The sequence below is a fragment of the Sorex araneus genome, chromosome X (assembly GCF_027595985.1).
Source record: "Sorex araneus isolate mSorAra2 chromosome X, mSorAra2.pri, whole genome shotgun sequence".
Taxonomy (NCBI): domain Eukaryota; kingdom Metazoa; phylum Chordata; class Mammalia; order Eulipotyphla; family Soricidae; genus Sorex; species Sorex araneus.
The window spans coordinates 121,325,083-121,338,618 of NC_073313.1; the positions used below are offsets into that span (position 1 = coordinate 121,325,083).

A 13,536-nucleotide genomic window follows, 5' to 3' on the forward strand; every position below is an offset into this window, starting at 1 on the left:
TTGATTTGATTTTCATTATTAGTTTCTTGGGTAAGAGAATTTAGAATGTTCATTGTTAGCAACATGGCACTTGTTCAGTACATGCCCTGTGGTTATGACATGGTCCAGTTCCCTTACAAAGCAATAACTGATGGAGGAACATCTGTAAAAAACTAAGGCAAGCCAAAGGGCATATGCACTCTCGGGCTCTCCGGGTGTCTCTGTCTCACTGCCTGCGTTCGGTGCTCTGGAACCACTGTGTATGGGCTGGATCGGGACGGCCATTGGCAAAGGACCAAGCTGGTTGCTGATTAGTTACCGTTTATTCAATCTTCCATCTTTCTCATCTTCCACACTCCTAGCTCTGTCCTCTCTCTGGATCTACTGCAACCTTCATTCTCTTGTCTCTCTCCTCCCTTTTTCTCTCTCCCCCTTGCCTCTAGGCTACACACATCCAGGTAGCAAAATCATCATAAGAATGCCCTTCCTGAGGGCTGTCGGGTTCAAAGGGAACACAACCTAGCTGCATTCCAAAGCCCTTCCTGACTCTTAAGGTGTTTTTCTTCTTTCCTTAGTCAAACACTCATTAACATCTTAATACTAATGATTTTTGTATGGACATTGAGGCTTGCAAGGCAGCTCTCCTGGCAACATCTTGCCACAGACTCAGAGGACAGCACTCAGGCCAGTTTATCATTCCTAACCCTAGCAGGGTCCAAATCTAGTTATCACTTTGGATCATGACAGCATTTGTCCATGACCAAGCTCTTAACTTATAGTTAAGCATTAGGCACTTCGGCCAGGCCCATCTCAATGCCAGGATAGCACATAACTCACCGCTTGCCCTGGATCCGTCCCGTCCCTCGTCAGGACCCTGCTTTTGGGGTGCTAGGAACTGAGGGCAACTGAGGCTTAAGTGGAGAAAGCAGATGCCCAGGAATGAATAATATTCGAAGCCAATTAAGTCCCAAGTTACAAAAGCATAATATTGTCTTCTTGTGTCCATACAAAAAGGACATTGCTAGGGGGCTGGAGCAATAGCACAGCGGGTAGGGCATTTGCCTTGTATGCAGCCAACCCGGGTTCGATTCCCAGCATCCCATATGGTCCCCTGAGCACTGCCAGGAGTAATTCCTGAGTGCATGAGCCAGGAGTAACCCCTGTGCAATGCTGGGTGTGACCCAAAAAGAAAAAAAAAGGCATTGCTCTGAATAAACTATGCAAAGGACTCAAGGAGAAGAGAAAAACAATATTTACAAGTCAACAGAACACTAAGAAAGAAGCTACAAATAAACACAGAGGAATGGGAGCACTGTGATGGCAGTAACCCAATAAACCTAAACTACCTGAGGCTATGTTATCCTCAAACATCCAGCACCCTCCCAAGAGAATCTGCGCTTTACCACATACAGGACATTGCATTGGGACAATTGTCCATATTGCCTGTAAGTGTGTTCTTCCTGGTTTGCGAGTATCTGGAATCCTCATCTCCCTCCTGAGCTGAGCTGACTGAGAGGGTTTGTGTTGTGTGGTGTATGTCGAGTTCTACCCAGTCATCCAATCCTGTGGACCATAGTTCTGTCATTGGAGAATAATGTCCCAGTGTAATGCCTCCAGGTTTTAGTATTCAGTTGGGACTGTGTCACCGGAGTCACTGGTTGGTGATGGAAAACAGTGGCATTCCCAGGTGTAAGTTGGAGTTATCACCACACACATAGGTCAGCTTGGACACAAAGGATGTAAACATGTAAACATTTACATTGATTAGGCCATTTAAAACAGAGAGACAGACAACTCATAGCATGACATGGGTGAAAACTTTGGCTCCACTTTGATCCCCAAACAATTAGTTTATGGGAGGGAAATTGAAACAAGATGACAAAGAACCATGTGTTTAAACTCAGCTGAGAGTAACTGCTTGTTGGGCACACAAAATGTTTGTCACGGGCTGACCACAATCACAAACACAAAGTCACTTTCAATGTTGTGTACACAAACAGCCAAGAGAGTCGGTGAGTCCTCAGGTGGAATTTTGATCAATTTGGGTGGGTCATTGCAGGTTCAGAGTCGGGACACACCTCATGTGTCTTCACAGCGCAGAGTCTCACCTCACTCAACCTCTGTGCACACAGCAGGGTCCTAGGATGCGGTTCCTCCTTCCACAAGCACAAGGGGAAACAAACTTGACTCTGACATCACTCCTCATTGCCTTCTCAGAGAGTCACCAGGGCTCAGCACTTCCCCTTCAGACTAAGCTGAGCCTCGGGTACTTTCTGTGTCTCCTGGAAACCCAAAAGCATTAACTAGTGGAGATGATCATAGTCGTGTTCACGGCAGCACCAAGTAGAGTAGGCAAGATACATACACAACACTCAATCACAGTGTACATTTCTGTTTCCTCAATTCAGCCATGGAGTTCGTTCTTTCTCTCATTCAGTTCTGTTTGAAGGACAGTGATCATTGTTCCCTTCCTTCTCTCACTGAGATGCCTGAATATCCCTGTCCGTGTTCTCTTCAGGTCAGAGAGCACTGAGAGGATTGTTGCTCTCCACACACCCACAGAGCATCGGAGGTTCTGATGTTCTTACCTGAATTCATATTCATTGAAACAAAAGAATCATTTTTTCATTGTTTCTGGTGCTCTTTTGGAGCTAACAGTGTGAGTGTCCTTTGGCTGGACATGGATTTGGGAAGTTTCTCACTCTATTCACCTATGTCTGTGGCTCTAGTAACTTCTGGCAGCCACAAAGCCTGTAGTGTTTTCTCAGTGGGACTGGGAGGGCCAGAGGTCGGTTGTCAGGAATAACTGTGGGTTCTGGTGTTAACTGTGGGCCTCACTGAGACCTGGGATATCCCCCGGGGAACAGACTTTAAATAATATCATGAAGCTATAGAAATTAACCCGTGAGTTTCAGGAATATAAACTCCCAGTCCAACTGCATAGAAATGGAAGCCCAGTATAAATCCTTAGATTTTTTACGGTGAAACTTTGGAAAAGGATTCCATCCTATGGAGTGAAACAAGGAAAATCTCTTCATCAAATGGTGTTGGGAAAGCAACACCACATAAAAAAACAACAATAGAAGATAGAATTAAATCCATATCTCACAGCAGATACAAAATATAATTAAAACTGGATTTATGGTCCAGTGTTGACAGCAGAATCCTTAAAATACACAGAGAAAAATCTTGGCCAGTATCTCCATGACACTGATCTTAGAAGGATCATCTATAGTTTCACTCCATTGTCAGAGATAATATAAACTAAAATAAATAAATGGGACTAAATCAATTTCAAGATTTTAATGGTTATGTAAACAACAATAAAATTAAAATGCCCTATTTGATGGGAGAAAATGTGTACCCACTAAAGCTCAGATCTAAGCTGTGCTTAGATCCAACACATCGAACGTAATCTCTGTAATCTCTAAAATAATCATAGAACTCACAAAACTCAACATCAGAACAAATCACTCATCATAATGTGGTGTGGGAAATAAACAGATGCTTTCCTAAAGCAACATTCCAATGGGCTGTAGGCATGTGAAAAGGTGTTTATCAACACTTACTATGAAGGAAATGTTAATATAAAGGACATTGGACCTATCTCTCCCCAGTGAGAATGGCTTATATGAAAAATACTGGAAACAAACAGTGTAGGAACACTGTCAAAGGAAAAACTCTTTCTATGTTTGTGGGAACTTATCTATGGAAAACACTATGATATATCACTAAAAAGTGAAAATTGAATTTCCAAGTTACAACTGATTCTATTTTTGGTGACTTCAACCTAGCCTGAAAAGTCATTTGAGAAAATATTTGTAAGCATATGTTCATTGCTGCATTTAGAATAGTTGCCAGGCATGGAAATAATCTTAATACTTAATGACAATTTTGTGGATAAGGAATTGTGGTGTTTATATACAGTGGGATACTGTGCAGTTATAAGAAAAGACAAAATATCAACGTTTTCTGCACCATGAATGGAACTAGAGAATATTAGTGAAGTCTGTCAGAGGGAGAAGGCCAATTCAGAGGATGTCATTCATTTGTGGTACACAGAGAACAGAGCGTCAGGATGGACAGGATCCAATGATAACGGCCCCTGCATCCTAACCACACTCTGGGGTTCCCGAGAGGAGTCAGGTGGGGGCTCAGATCACTGGGAAGAGGCCTAGCACAGGGGCCACAGCAGAGTGTGGGGGTCTGTGGGGATTTGGTGCTGGGAGTAACGCATGGCTTTTGTGACCCACAAGCATCAAACTTAGACTATTGTCATCGTGTTCCCTCAGTGACAATAAGAAGGAAATGAGCGAAATCTCTCCTTTCTGTGTAAAGGAATGATCTTTATGGAAAAAAATCGACCACACCTTACCTAGCAGCACATAACAGTCTCTAGTAGACTCTGAGAAAGAGAAATAAGAATATTTGTAAGAGGAGAAAAATTAGTTAGTAAAATGTATATAGGTAATATATTAAAGTTTGTTCATAAATTTCAACTAGAGTAAAGAAAGCGCCCCCTTTACAGCGTCTCTCCCCTGCCCCTGGAGCAGAGCACGGGAATCCCTGCATCACCGCGCCCCCTGGTGGTCACACGCACCCCTGCAGCTCCCCTGTCTCCCTCAGCAGGTTTGTGTCTGGGCTCACAGGGACTTGGCTCACTGTGTCTCTTGCACAATAATACACGGCTGTGTCCGCAGTTACTGAGTTGCTCAGTCTTAGGTAACTCCAACAGGGTCATTTTTATTCTACAGGAGAGTAATGTGCCCCTCAGGCCCCAGGGAAGTAACATGGTCCTGTCACTGGAAACTTTTCATCAGAAAAGAGAGAGTGTGATAAAGTTGTTACTGCCCACAGAGGGGATGGAGGACTCAGCCACAACCCACAAGGAGGGTTGGTGTCATCTGAGAGCTGAGGGGCAGGCCAGTCCTGATCTCCACAGAAACACGATTCATCTGGTCACGAGCAACGTTTCCTCAGGGGCGAGTCCTCAGAGCCTCCTGGGGGCCTGCAGCCCTGAAGCTCACCCTGCTTCCTCCTGCAGGTGGTTTGTATCTGGGCCCACAGGGCCTTCCCCTCACTGTGTCTCTCGCACAGTAGTACAGGGCCGAGTCCTCCTCCCTCAGGCTGCTCATTTGCAGAGAGAGCGTGTTCTTGCTGTTGTCTCTGGAGAAAGTGAATCGGCCCTTCACAGAGTCAGCATAGTATGTTGTACCACCAGGAAGAATGCGTGAGACCCACTCTAGGCCCTTCCCTGGAGCCTGGCGGACCCAGCTCATATCATAGTTTCCAAAATTGAATCCAGAGGCTGCACATGAGAGTCTCCGGGACCCCCCAGGCTTCACCAAGTTTCCCCCAGACTCCACCAGCTGCACCTCACACTGGACCCCTGCAAACACAAAGACATCCTGATCAGGAAACTCTCATCACACAGAGGATCTGCCTCTCACACCTCTCCCATACTCCGTGTCTCATCGCCCATGAGTTACCTCCGAACACAGCCACCAGGAGAAGCCAGCTCAGCCCACAGGCCATGTTGGTTCTGAGTCAGGATGGAGCCCCTGGGAACCCATGAACTGACTCCTCTCCCGGAGCTGGGGCTGGGCTGGGCTGTTTTCATTACGTGCAGAGAGTCTTATTTGCATGTCCTCCTCCTATATAAAAGTTCTCCTTGAACTTGTAGAGAGAAGGGAGGACTTCAGAGCAGGTGAAGGGTTCTGAGGCTGCCTGAGACAGGAAAAGATTCAGAAACTCTGTTATTCCAGTACGCAATTATTATGTTTAAGCAATTAAACTGTTTTTAATATTTATTTTTATATAAATCCTGTAATATATACAGTATTACTTCTATTTCATAATGTAATATGACACATTAAAGGTTAAGTGGTCTTTACAATATACTTTAAATACATTTTGATAATTGGTCCGACTACCTAGAGAAAATGAATCAATTGAGTCACTCACTACTGCCAATAGTGAGTTTTGGGAATCAAGGGTTCAAATAGAATCAGGAAGGAGTCTGAATAATCATATAACAAGGCACTCACATCTGGAAATCCACTGAAGCAAGCTCCTATGTCAAATTTCTTTTATCTTTCTTCAGAGGAAACATTACTGTTTCATGAGCACTGACATATGTTGACACTCTTGTAATGACCATCACATCCAAAACAGTGGATGAACCCCTCACCCCAGTGTTTCCCCTTGGCCCATGTTATTCCGCCCCCCAAGCCTCACCCCTCCCTCATGCTCTCTGCAGTGCTTCCTGTTTGTGTAAGTGTGTGTAGGGTGTGATGACGGAGATTCACTCTCAGTAGCCTTCCCCTCTAGAGATATATTATGGGTTTTTACTCAGGACTAAAGGCTTCTTGGATTACTCTCAATCCTGGACATATATTTATTTATTTATTTATTTTGTTTTGGGGTCACACCCGGCTATGCACAGGTGTTACTGCTGGTTCTGGAATTACCTCTGGTGGTGCTCGGAGGACAATATGGGATGCTGGGATTAGAACCCCGGTTGGCTGCCTGCAAGGAAAACGCCCTACCCGCTGTGCTATTGCTCTAGCTCCAATTCTGGACATTTAAAATGGGTCACATAACCTTTATAGGAGGGAGAAAAATGAGGAGAAGCTGTTCTGTATCTTACATGAATATAAAGAGAAAGCTATAAAAATAATAACAAACAGGAAAGTACCGATTAATACTCACCTGCCAGGCATTGCAGTCCTTGGAGCCTGGTGGGGTGAGTGTTGGCGACAGGGAGGACAGACCACAGGGAGGGGTTGGGAGTGTGAGGGTGTCACTGAAAGTGGAGCTGCTCTGGGAGCGATGGGAAAGGGTCCTAGGAAAGACGCTGGAACTGGGCATGGATGGGAGTGGGTGGGATGATGGGGGCTGAGTGTCTCTGTGTAGTGACAGAATATTGGCACGTGTGGGTTTCTAGCACATGATGACCCTCTTTGTCCCCTGGTGGGGCTGAGACATTTCCGAGGTGGCTCCCGAGTGCCCTCTGGTGGTCGGCAGCGCCCCTGCAGCCCCTCTTGTGGTCTGGGTGGGGGGTCCTGCAGATTCCCCCAACCCCCTGTATGAATAGATATGTGTGTCCTCAGCACCATCGGGGACAGGAAGTGTGAGCACTGGGAAATGAGCCCAGCCTGATTCACACCAGTTTCCCCAGGGAGGTGTGTTCAGAGACAGCCCCATGGAGAAGGGAATCCTTCCTGCCTCCACGTGGAGGTCACTCATGCCTGAGTCCCATCACAGCTCACAGGGACCTTAGAGTAAGTCTGGTTTGCAGAGAAAGGGCCGCATGGGGGAGTCCTGCAAAGGGAGAGCAAAGGGCCACAGTACAAGATAGAAATGCAGAGAAAGAAAAACTTAACTTAGGGGCTGGAGTGATAGCATAGCGGGTAGGGCGTTTGCCTTGCACGCGGCCGACCCGGGTTCAAATCCCAGCATCCCATATGGTCCCCTGAGCACCACCAGGAGTAATTCCTGAGTGCAGAGCCAGGAGTAACCCCTGTGCATCGCCGGGTGTGACCCAAAAACCAAAAAAAAAAGAAAAACTTAACTTGTGAAAACAAATGTCCTTCTCAGGAGATTACTATGGGTGTCTAATTCATAGGCTGGTAGAATTTCCAAGTCCCATTAAGGATCAATATCCTTGAATATCGGCTGAGTATTTGACATCTTGTGAAAATTTGAATTACAAATGTCTGTGAACAGAAATACTTCTTGCAGTGTCTTTGAATTCACTGTTTTGGGATATTATCTGAACATTGTTTCTCTAGAAAATAGATTTTCTCTATAAAGTGTGACCATCCAGGACATTCCGGTTCCAAATGGACTAAAATTAGATGCAGGAGAAATAAACCGTTATTCCTGCCTCCTTCTGGGCATCTCAGCTCATCTGCCCCCTGTCTGGGGGACGCACCATGGGTGCCCAGGGTCTCAGGGTGCAGAATAAGGAGGAATCGATCACCTGATTTCCTGATTCCCAGCATGAACAGGACACAGGAAGTGAATAATTAATCATCATTAATGTATGTTTTTCAGATGATATTTTCATTGGCAATCAATGAGCATTCTAGCTACCAGGATCAGTGTTTTACTTTTATCCTGTATAGTTGTGACGCCCACAGTATCTTCCTGACCAATAGACACTAGTGAGTAACAGGGACCCTTTGAGAAGGCCCTGCACAGGGAGTGCCCAGGAGTGAGCTGAGGGTTTTGGACTGGAGCCTTCCCTGTGTCCTCATGCAGCTCCTCCCTTAGCCCTGAACAGAGGGACACAGCAGAGTGAGGAAGAAGAGAAGACTCAGGGGTCACAGGTGGTTCGTCAGGTGACCAGGCACCCCCTGACTGGAGACTCAGCAGAGCCCATCTCTGGGCGTCCCTGATCACGGGAGTGAGAGTCTTCGGGGAGCAGACAGGAGGGGAGTGTTCGAGGTCACTGTGGGGAGGGTCAGAGACCTTTACCTCCATGAACTGGGCGGAAACAGGGGCTGCAGGAAGTGTGAGATCCTGGAGGAAGTCGGTACAGAGATCCTTGCGGGAGATTTGAGAATGGACCTGTCCTGAGAGTGAGTGATGGCAGGACAGGGATTCCTGCGTGACCTTGCAGTCACTCTGAGTACAGTGTGGGTCAGTTACTGTGCTGTTAGGATTCCCTTTGTGGGCCTGACCCCTTCTTGGTCCTTGTACCCCTTTCAGTCCTGAGCGCCCTCTGGTGGCCCTGGAGAGCCCTGCAGCCCAGCCTATCTCAGCAGGTTTGTGTCTGGGCTCACCCTGACTTCCCCTCACTGTGATTCTCTCTCGCACAGTAATACACAGCTGTGTCCTTGGGGGTCACTGAGCTCAGCTGCAGGGAGAACTGGTTCTTGTTCATGTCTCTGCTGATGGAGACGCGGCTCTTGAAGGTCGGGCTGTAGTAGGTGTTTCCACTAGAACATATTTCCCCCAACCAGAGCAGGCCCTTCCCTGGGGACTGGCGGATCCATTCCCAGCAGGAACCCGAGGAGATGAAGTAACCAGAGACAGAGCAGGTGAGGGAGAGGGTCTGGGAGGGGGCCACCAGTCCTGGGCCCGATTCCTGCAGCTGCACCTGGGACAGGACACCTGAGGACAAGGAGAATCAGTCACTGTCAGTCCCTGCAGTCACTCCCTCCCCTAGACCCTGTCACATCTGGGACACTCACCCAAGGGGGATGTCACCAGGCAGAGGAGAAGACCCCACAGAATCATCTTCTCGAGCACAGCTCTGCCTTCCCCAGAGACTCAGCCCTGAGTGAGGAGACAGCTGTGAGCTCCACAGCCCAGAGAGCATTTGACCCCAGAGCCTGAGAGGGATTTGCATGAGGTGACCCAGTCTGTTCTAAGGGAAACTTTCTGACCTTGGATCTCCTTGTCTCATCGGGGCTCTGAACTCACACACCCTGTCTGGTGGATTGAGCACTTGCTGATGAGGCACATGGAAACAGGTCATAGGAGGCTCCTCACATATTTTAATAATCTGTTTTAGTCGAGTTAAAGTAATCACAATCATTTCAATTTCAAGTTGCTAAAGAAAAAAGTTTGCATTCTTTATGTTTCAAAAAAACTTCAAATATAGCCCCATTTAGAATGTTCATAATCATAATCTTATTTAAATTTGCTTCATATCTGTTTCTATGAAATATTATCCAAATGAAAACTTCCCTTCCCGGTACTCATTTCTTTCTATAAAGAAATTATGACATTGTTGTATCTGATAACTGTTTACAAAGCACATAGTTAATAGAAACTTCCTGTTTGAGTTTTATTTATTTATTTTTTGTTTGGGGCCATACTCAGTGATTCTCAGTCATAACTCCTAGCTTTGCAGTCAAGAGTTACTCCTGGCTATGGCTGTTTCATTCTGGGCATCCTGGAGGGGGTGGGTGTGTCCACTACCCACCCCATTGGAGTCAGCCTGGCAGCCAAAACCGCCCAGAACTCAACTGCCCCCATGCTCAAGGCCGCTCTCCACATGCTTGAATGAGTTTCACCCAGAGTGAGTCTATTCCTGGTCATCGCACACTTTACACCACCAATATACCAAGAGTAGCACCCCACATTTGGTGAGGTTTAAAGTTGATGGAAAACATCTCAGTGGGAAATACATTTATACACACACACACACACACACACACACACACACACACACACACATATATATATATATGCACAGAAGTCTCAACCTTTAATAGAACTTAACTAATCTCTTATAGAAGAAATTAATGGCCCCTGGGTGAAGTACAACAATTTCCACACTTTCCTCTAACAAAATATTTTAATCTCATTTTTAGAGGATTATTTGTAACAATACAAAATAAATTATTTTGGTTCAATCAGGGTCTGGGATTCGGGATTGAGATATGGTGGTGGGAAGGTGTAATGGCTGTGGGATTGGTGTATGAATATTACATGTAATCAAATACTGTGAACAACTTTTTAAAAATAAAATGTAGGCCTGGAAGGATAGCACAGTTGATAGGGCATTTGCCTTGCTCCCGGTCGATCCAGGTTCAATTCCCAGCATACCATATGGTCCCCCAAGCACCGCCGGGAGTGATTCCTGAGTGTAGAGCCAGGAGTAACCCCTGAGCATCACTGGGTGTGACCCAAAAATTTAAAAAAAAGAAATGTATATGTGGGGTGGGGGTGCTGGGAGGGATGCTGGGACTATTGATGGTGGAGAATGGGCACAGGTGGAGGGATGGGTACCCGATCATTGTATGACTGAAATCCAAACATGAAGTTTGTAAGTATATAACTGTACCTCATGGTGATTAACTAATAAAAAAAATTTAAAGAGAACTGTAAAAAAGCCTGGCAAGCTACCATGGTGTATTTGATATGCCAAAAACAGTAACAACAAGTCTCATAATGGAGACATTACTCATGCCCGCTCGAGCAAATTGATGTACAACGGGACAACAGTGCTACAGTGCTCTGTTCAATCAATCCTGTAAAGAAAGGAGGGGACCCGGGGGAGGCTGGTGTGTGGGCTTCCTGGGAGGAGGTGCTAACTGTGGCTCAGAGCACTCAGGCCTGTCCCTAGGGTCCTGTCAGAGCCAGGCCTCTTCCTCCAGTACAGGAAACGTGCTGAGGAGTTCTCAGGAAACAGGAATTGCTTGGGGGGCGGGAATGGCAGCTGGGGAGGAAAGTCCCCCTGTCTCAGGTCGCTGATGACCAAACCCAGCCCCCCCAGGGTCTCTACCCCATAGACAGGCAACTGCCCCTCTGTGTCTTTGTTGTTTGCTCCAGTTCTCCCACTGTGAATGCAAAACATAGAGTCTAAGACACAGTGTAATTTTCCCACTGTATTCTGATGTATTCTGTCCAATTCTTGTCAACCCTATTTTCACAGTAGATTATTGCAGTAACAACAAGTCTTACAATGGAGACGTTACTGGTGTCCCCTAGAGCAAATGGATGAACAACAGGATGACAGTGCTACAATGCTATACCTTGGGTGAAAATTCCTTCACCTGGAGCAGATACACTCTAACCGATTTAAGGTCATCCTTAGAAGGTTTGTTCTTACTGATGATGGGTTTGAATTGGGACAGGGAAGTGCCTCTGCCTACTGACCTTGTCCCTGGAATGGTTGTCCTGACCAGGAGCACCTAAGCCAGGTCTATCCTGTGTGTGACGCAGCACCAAGACTCCGCTAGAGACTGTTATGCCCAGCTAGGTCAGGTGTGGCCAATGTTTCTTCAATCAAGATCATTTCTTTTCACATAGAAGAGAGATTTCTCCCATTACCTTCTTTATTGTCATTGAGGAACACGATAATAATAGTTGAGTGTTGATGCTGGTGGGTCACAAACTCCCTGCACTTCCTCCAGCACCAAATCCCCACAGACCCCCACATTCTTGTGGCCCCTGTGCTCGGCCTCTTCTTCCCAGTGCTCCGCCTTTTCTTCCCAGTGATCCCGGTGTTCCCGGTGTGTGTCATGGAACCATATGGCTGTGGGGATTGGACCAGCACAGCCCCTTTGCAATGTTGACCTCTGAACTGTTTGGCCCTGAAGTTCCGTTTATTTTTTCTGTTCATTATTTTTACTGTTTGTGTCACTTCAAAGACTTGTCAGCTCAAAGAGCCACCTACAGAATGGACTGAGCAAGACCACATACACTGACTCAGCAGGACCACATACAGTGAGTCAGCAGAAACTCATACTGCTAGTCAGCAGGACACGTACATGACTCAGGAGGACACGTACAGTAGTGACTGTAGCATCGAGGGAGGCTGGAACTGAACGGAGGTGAAGATATTTTCTACTACAAGTCATGTACCATGCATCTGAACATTCCCTGATTTCCAGGATTCTTATCTCACATCCCTGATGAACTCTCTGCTCAACTTTCCCTGCCTTATTTTCTGGGCTTCACTGGCTGTTACAAACATATTCTTTGGAACTACTGCAAGAATTCTTTTAATTATTTTCTATTTGATTTGTTTGAGGACAGAAAATATTCCACTATGATCATGTTCTGAACGGGAAACAAATGAAATCACAGGCCTACAGGCTCTAGATGGCTGAGACCATAGCTTAGCCCTGAGAATTTTGGGAGGTTCCTGGGCAAAGAGCTAGAGACCAGGGTCCACCCTGGACCATGGGTGCCATGGAAAAGTCATTGGGAGTCAGAATGGCGCAGAGATCCCTGGGCCTGCCCTTGCCTGGGAGGTCTGCTTTTCTGGTGGTGGACCAGCAGCGACCATATTTGGAACCACCCGAATTCAGCCCAGTTGTCCACTGTCCAGCGGGTGAGGGTCCTGATGCCCAGAAACCATCATTTATTTTGTCTTGGCTGCCCTGAGTAGGTCAGTTCTCACAGTGACTCGAGCATTAGGCAGAAACCCACACTGGGGCACACGATCCTGCTGACCTGTCATCAGAGTGTTTCTCCTGGGTTGCAGCTCTGCTGAGTGGGTATGAGCACCCCCTGCAGGGCAGCCCTGGAGCCGCTACAGTCACAGTCTCACAGTTTCCCCAACTTTATCCTCATTTATTCATTTGGTTCCTGGGTGAGAGAGTGATTCATAGTAAGAAATGCGGTTTCATTGACATAGACATTGAACAATCATATCCTTCAAATTTATTCAGAGAGACTCGGTGGTGCATTTTGAATGTCTAACAGGAACTTTGGAAGGTCCCCAGAATAGTAGAGCTGCCCAGTGGGGTCACCATGTGAGGGAGGGCGGAATGTAGATTCGAATCCCCAAGTTTCTCTGTCTTGGGAGGGCAGACTGGACATTGAGGCTGATCCACAGTGAGAAATTCATTAAGAGTCACATCAGCAAGGGTCTTCGTATGGGGCATCAGTATAACAAGGGTCCTTGGACTCCGGAGGTGCTGGGAGAGGGGGCTCAGGGAGAACATATATGCTCTGGGTTCTGTCTCTTGTCTCACTGTGAAGGGGTCAATGCTGCCGTGTCATAGGACCTGGTCTCTCCTCTACAATGACTGGAGAGGAAGTGGGAAACCTGAATGTCCATTTAGTGAGTGATGCGGGATCAGCCCATCC

The 13,536-nt window shown here is 46.6% G+C and overlaps 1 gene segment (V, D, J or C); it reads right to left on the bottom strand.

Annotated features, from left to right (window-relative positions):
* Positions 1 to 8,764: 8,764 nt before the first annotated feature.
* Positions 8,765 to 9,225, bottom strand: LOC105943519 (immunoglobulin heavy variable 4-38-2-like). The segment is given in 2 exon segments: positions 8,765 to 9,099; positions 9,180 to 9,225. Coding segments are annotated over 2 exon segments (381 nt in total).
* Positions 9,226 to 13,536: the final 4,311 nt, after the last annotated feature.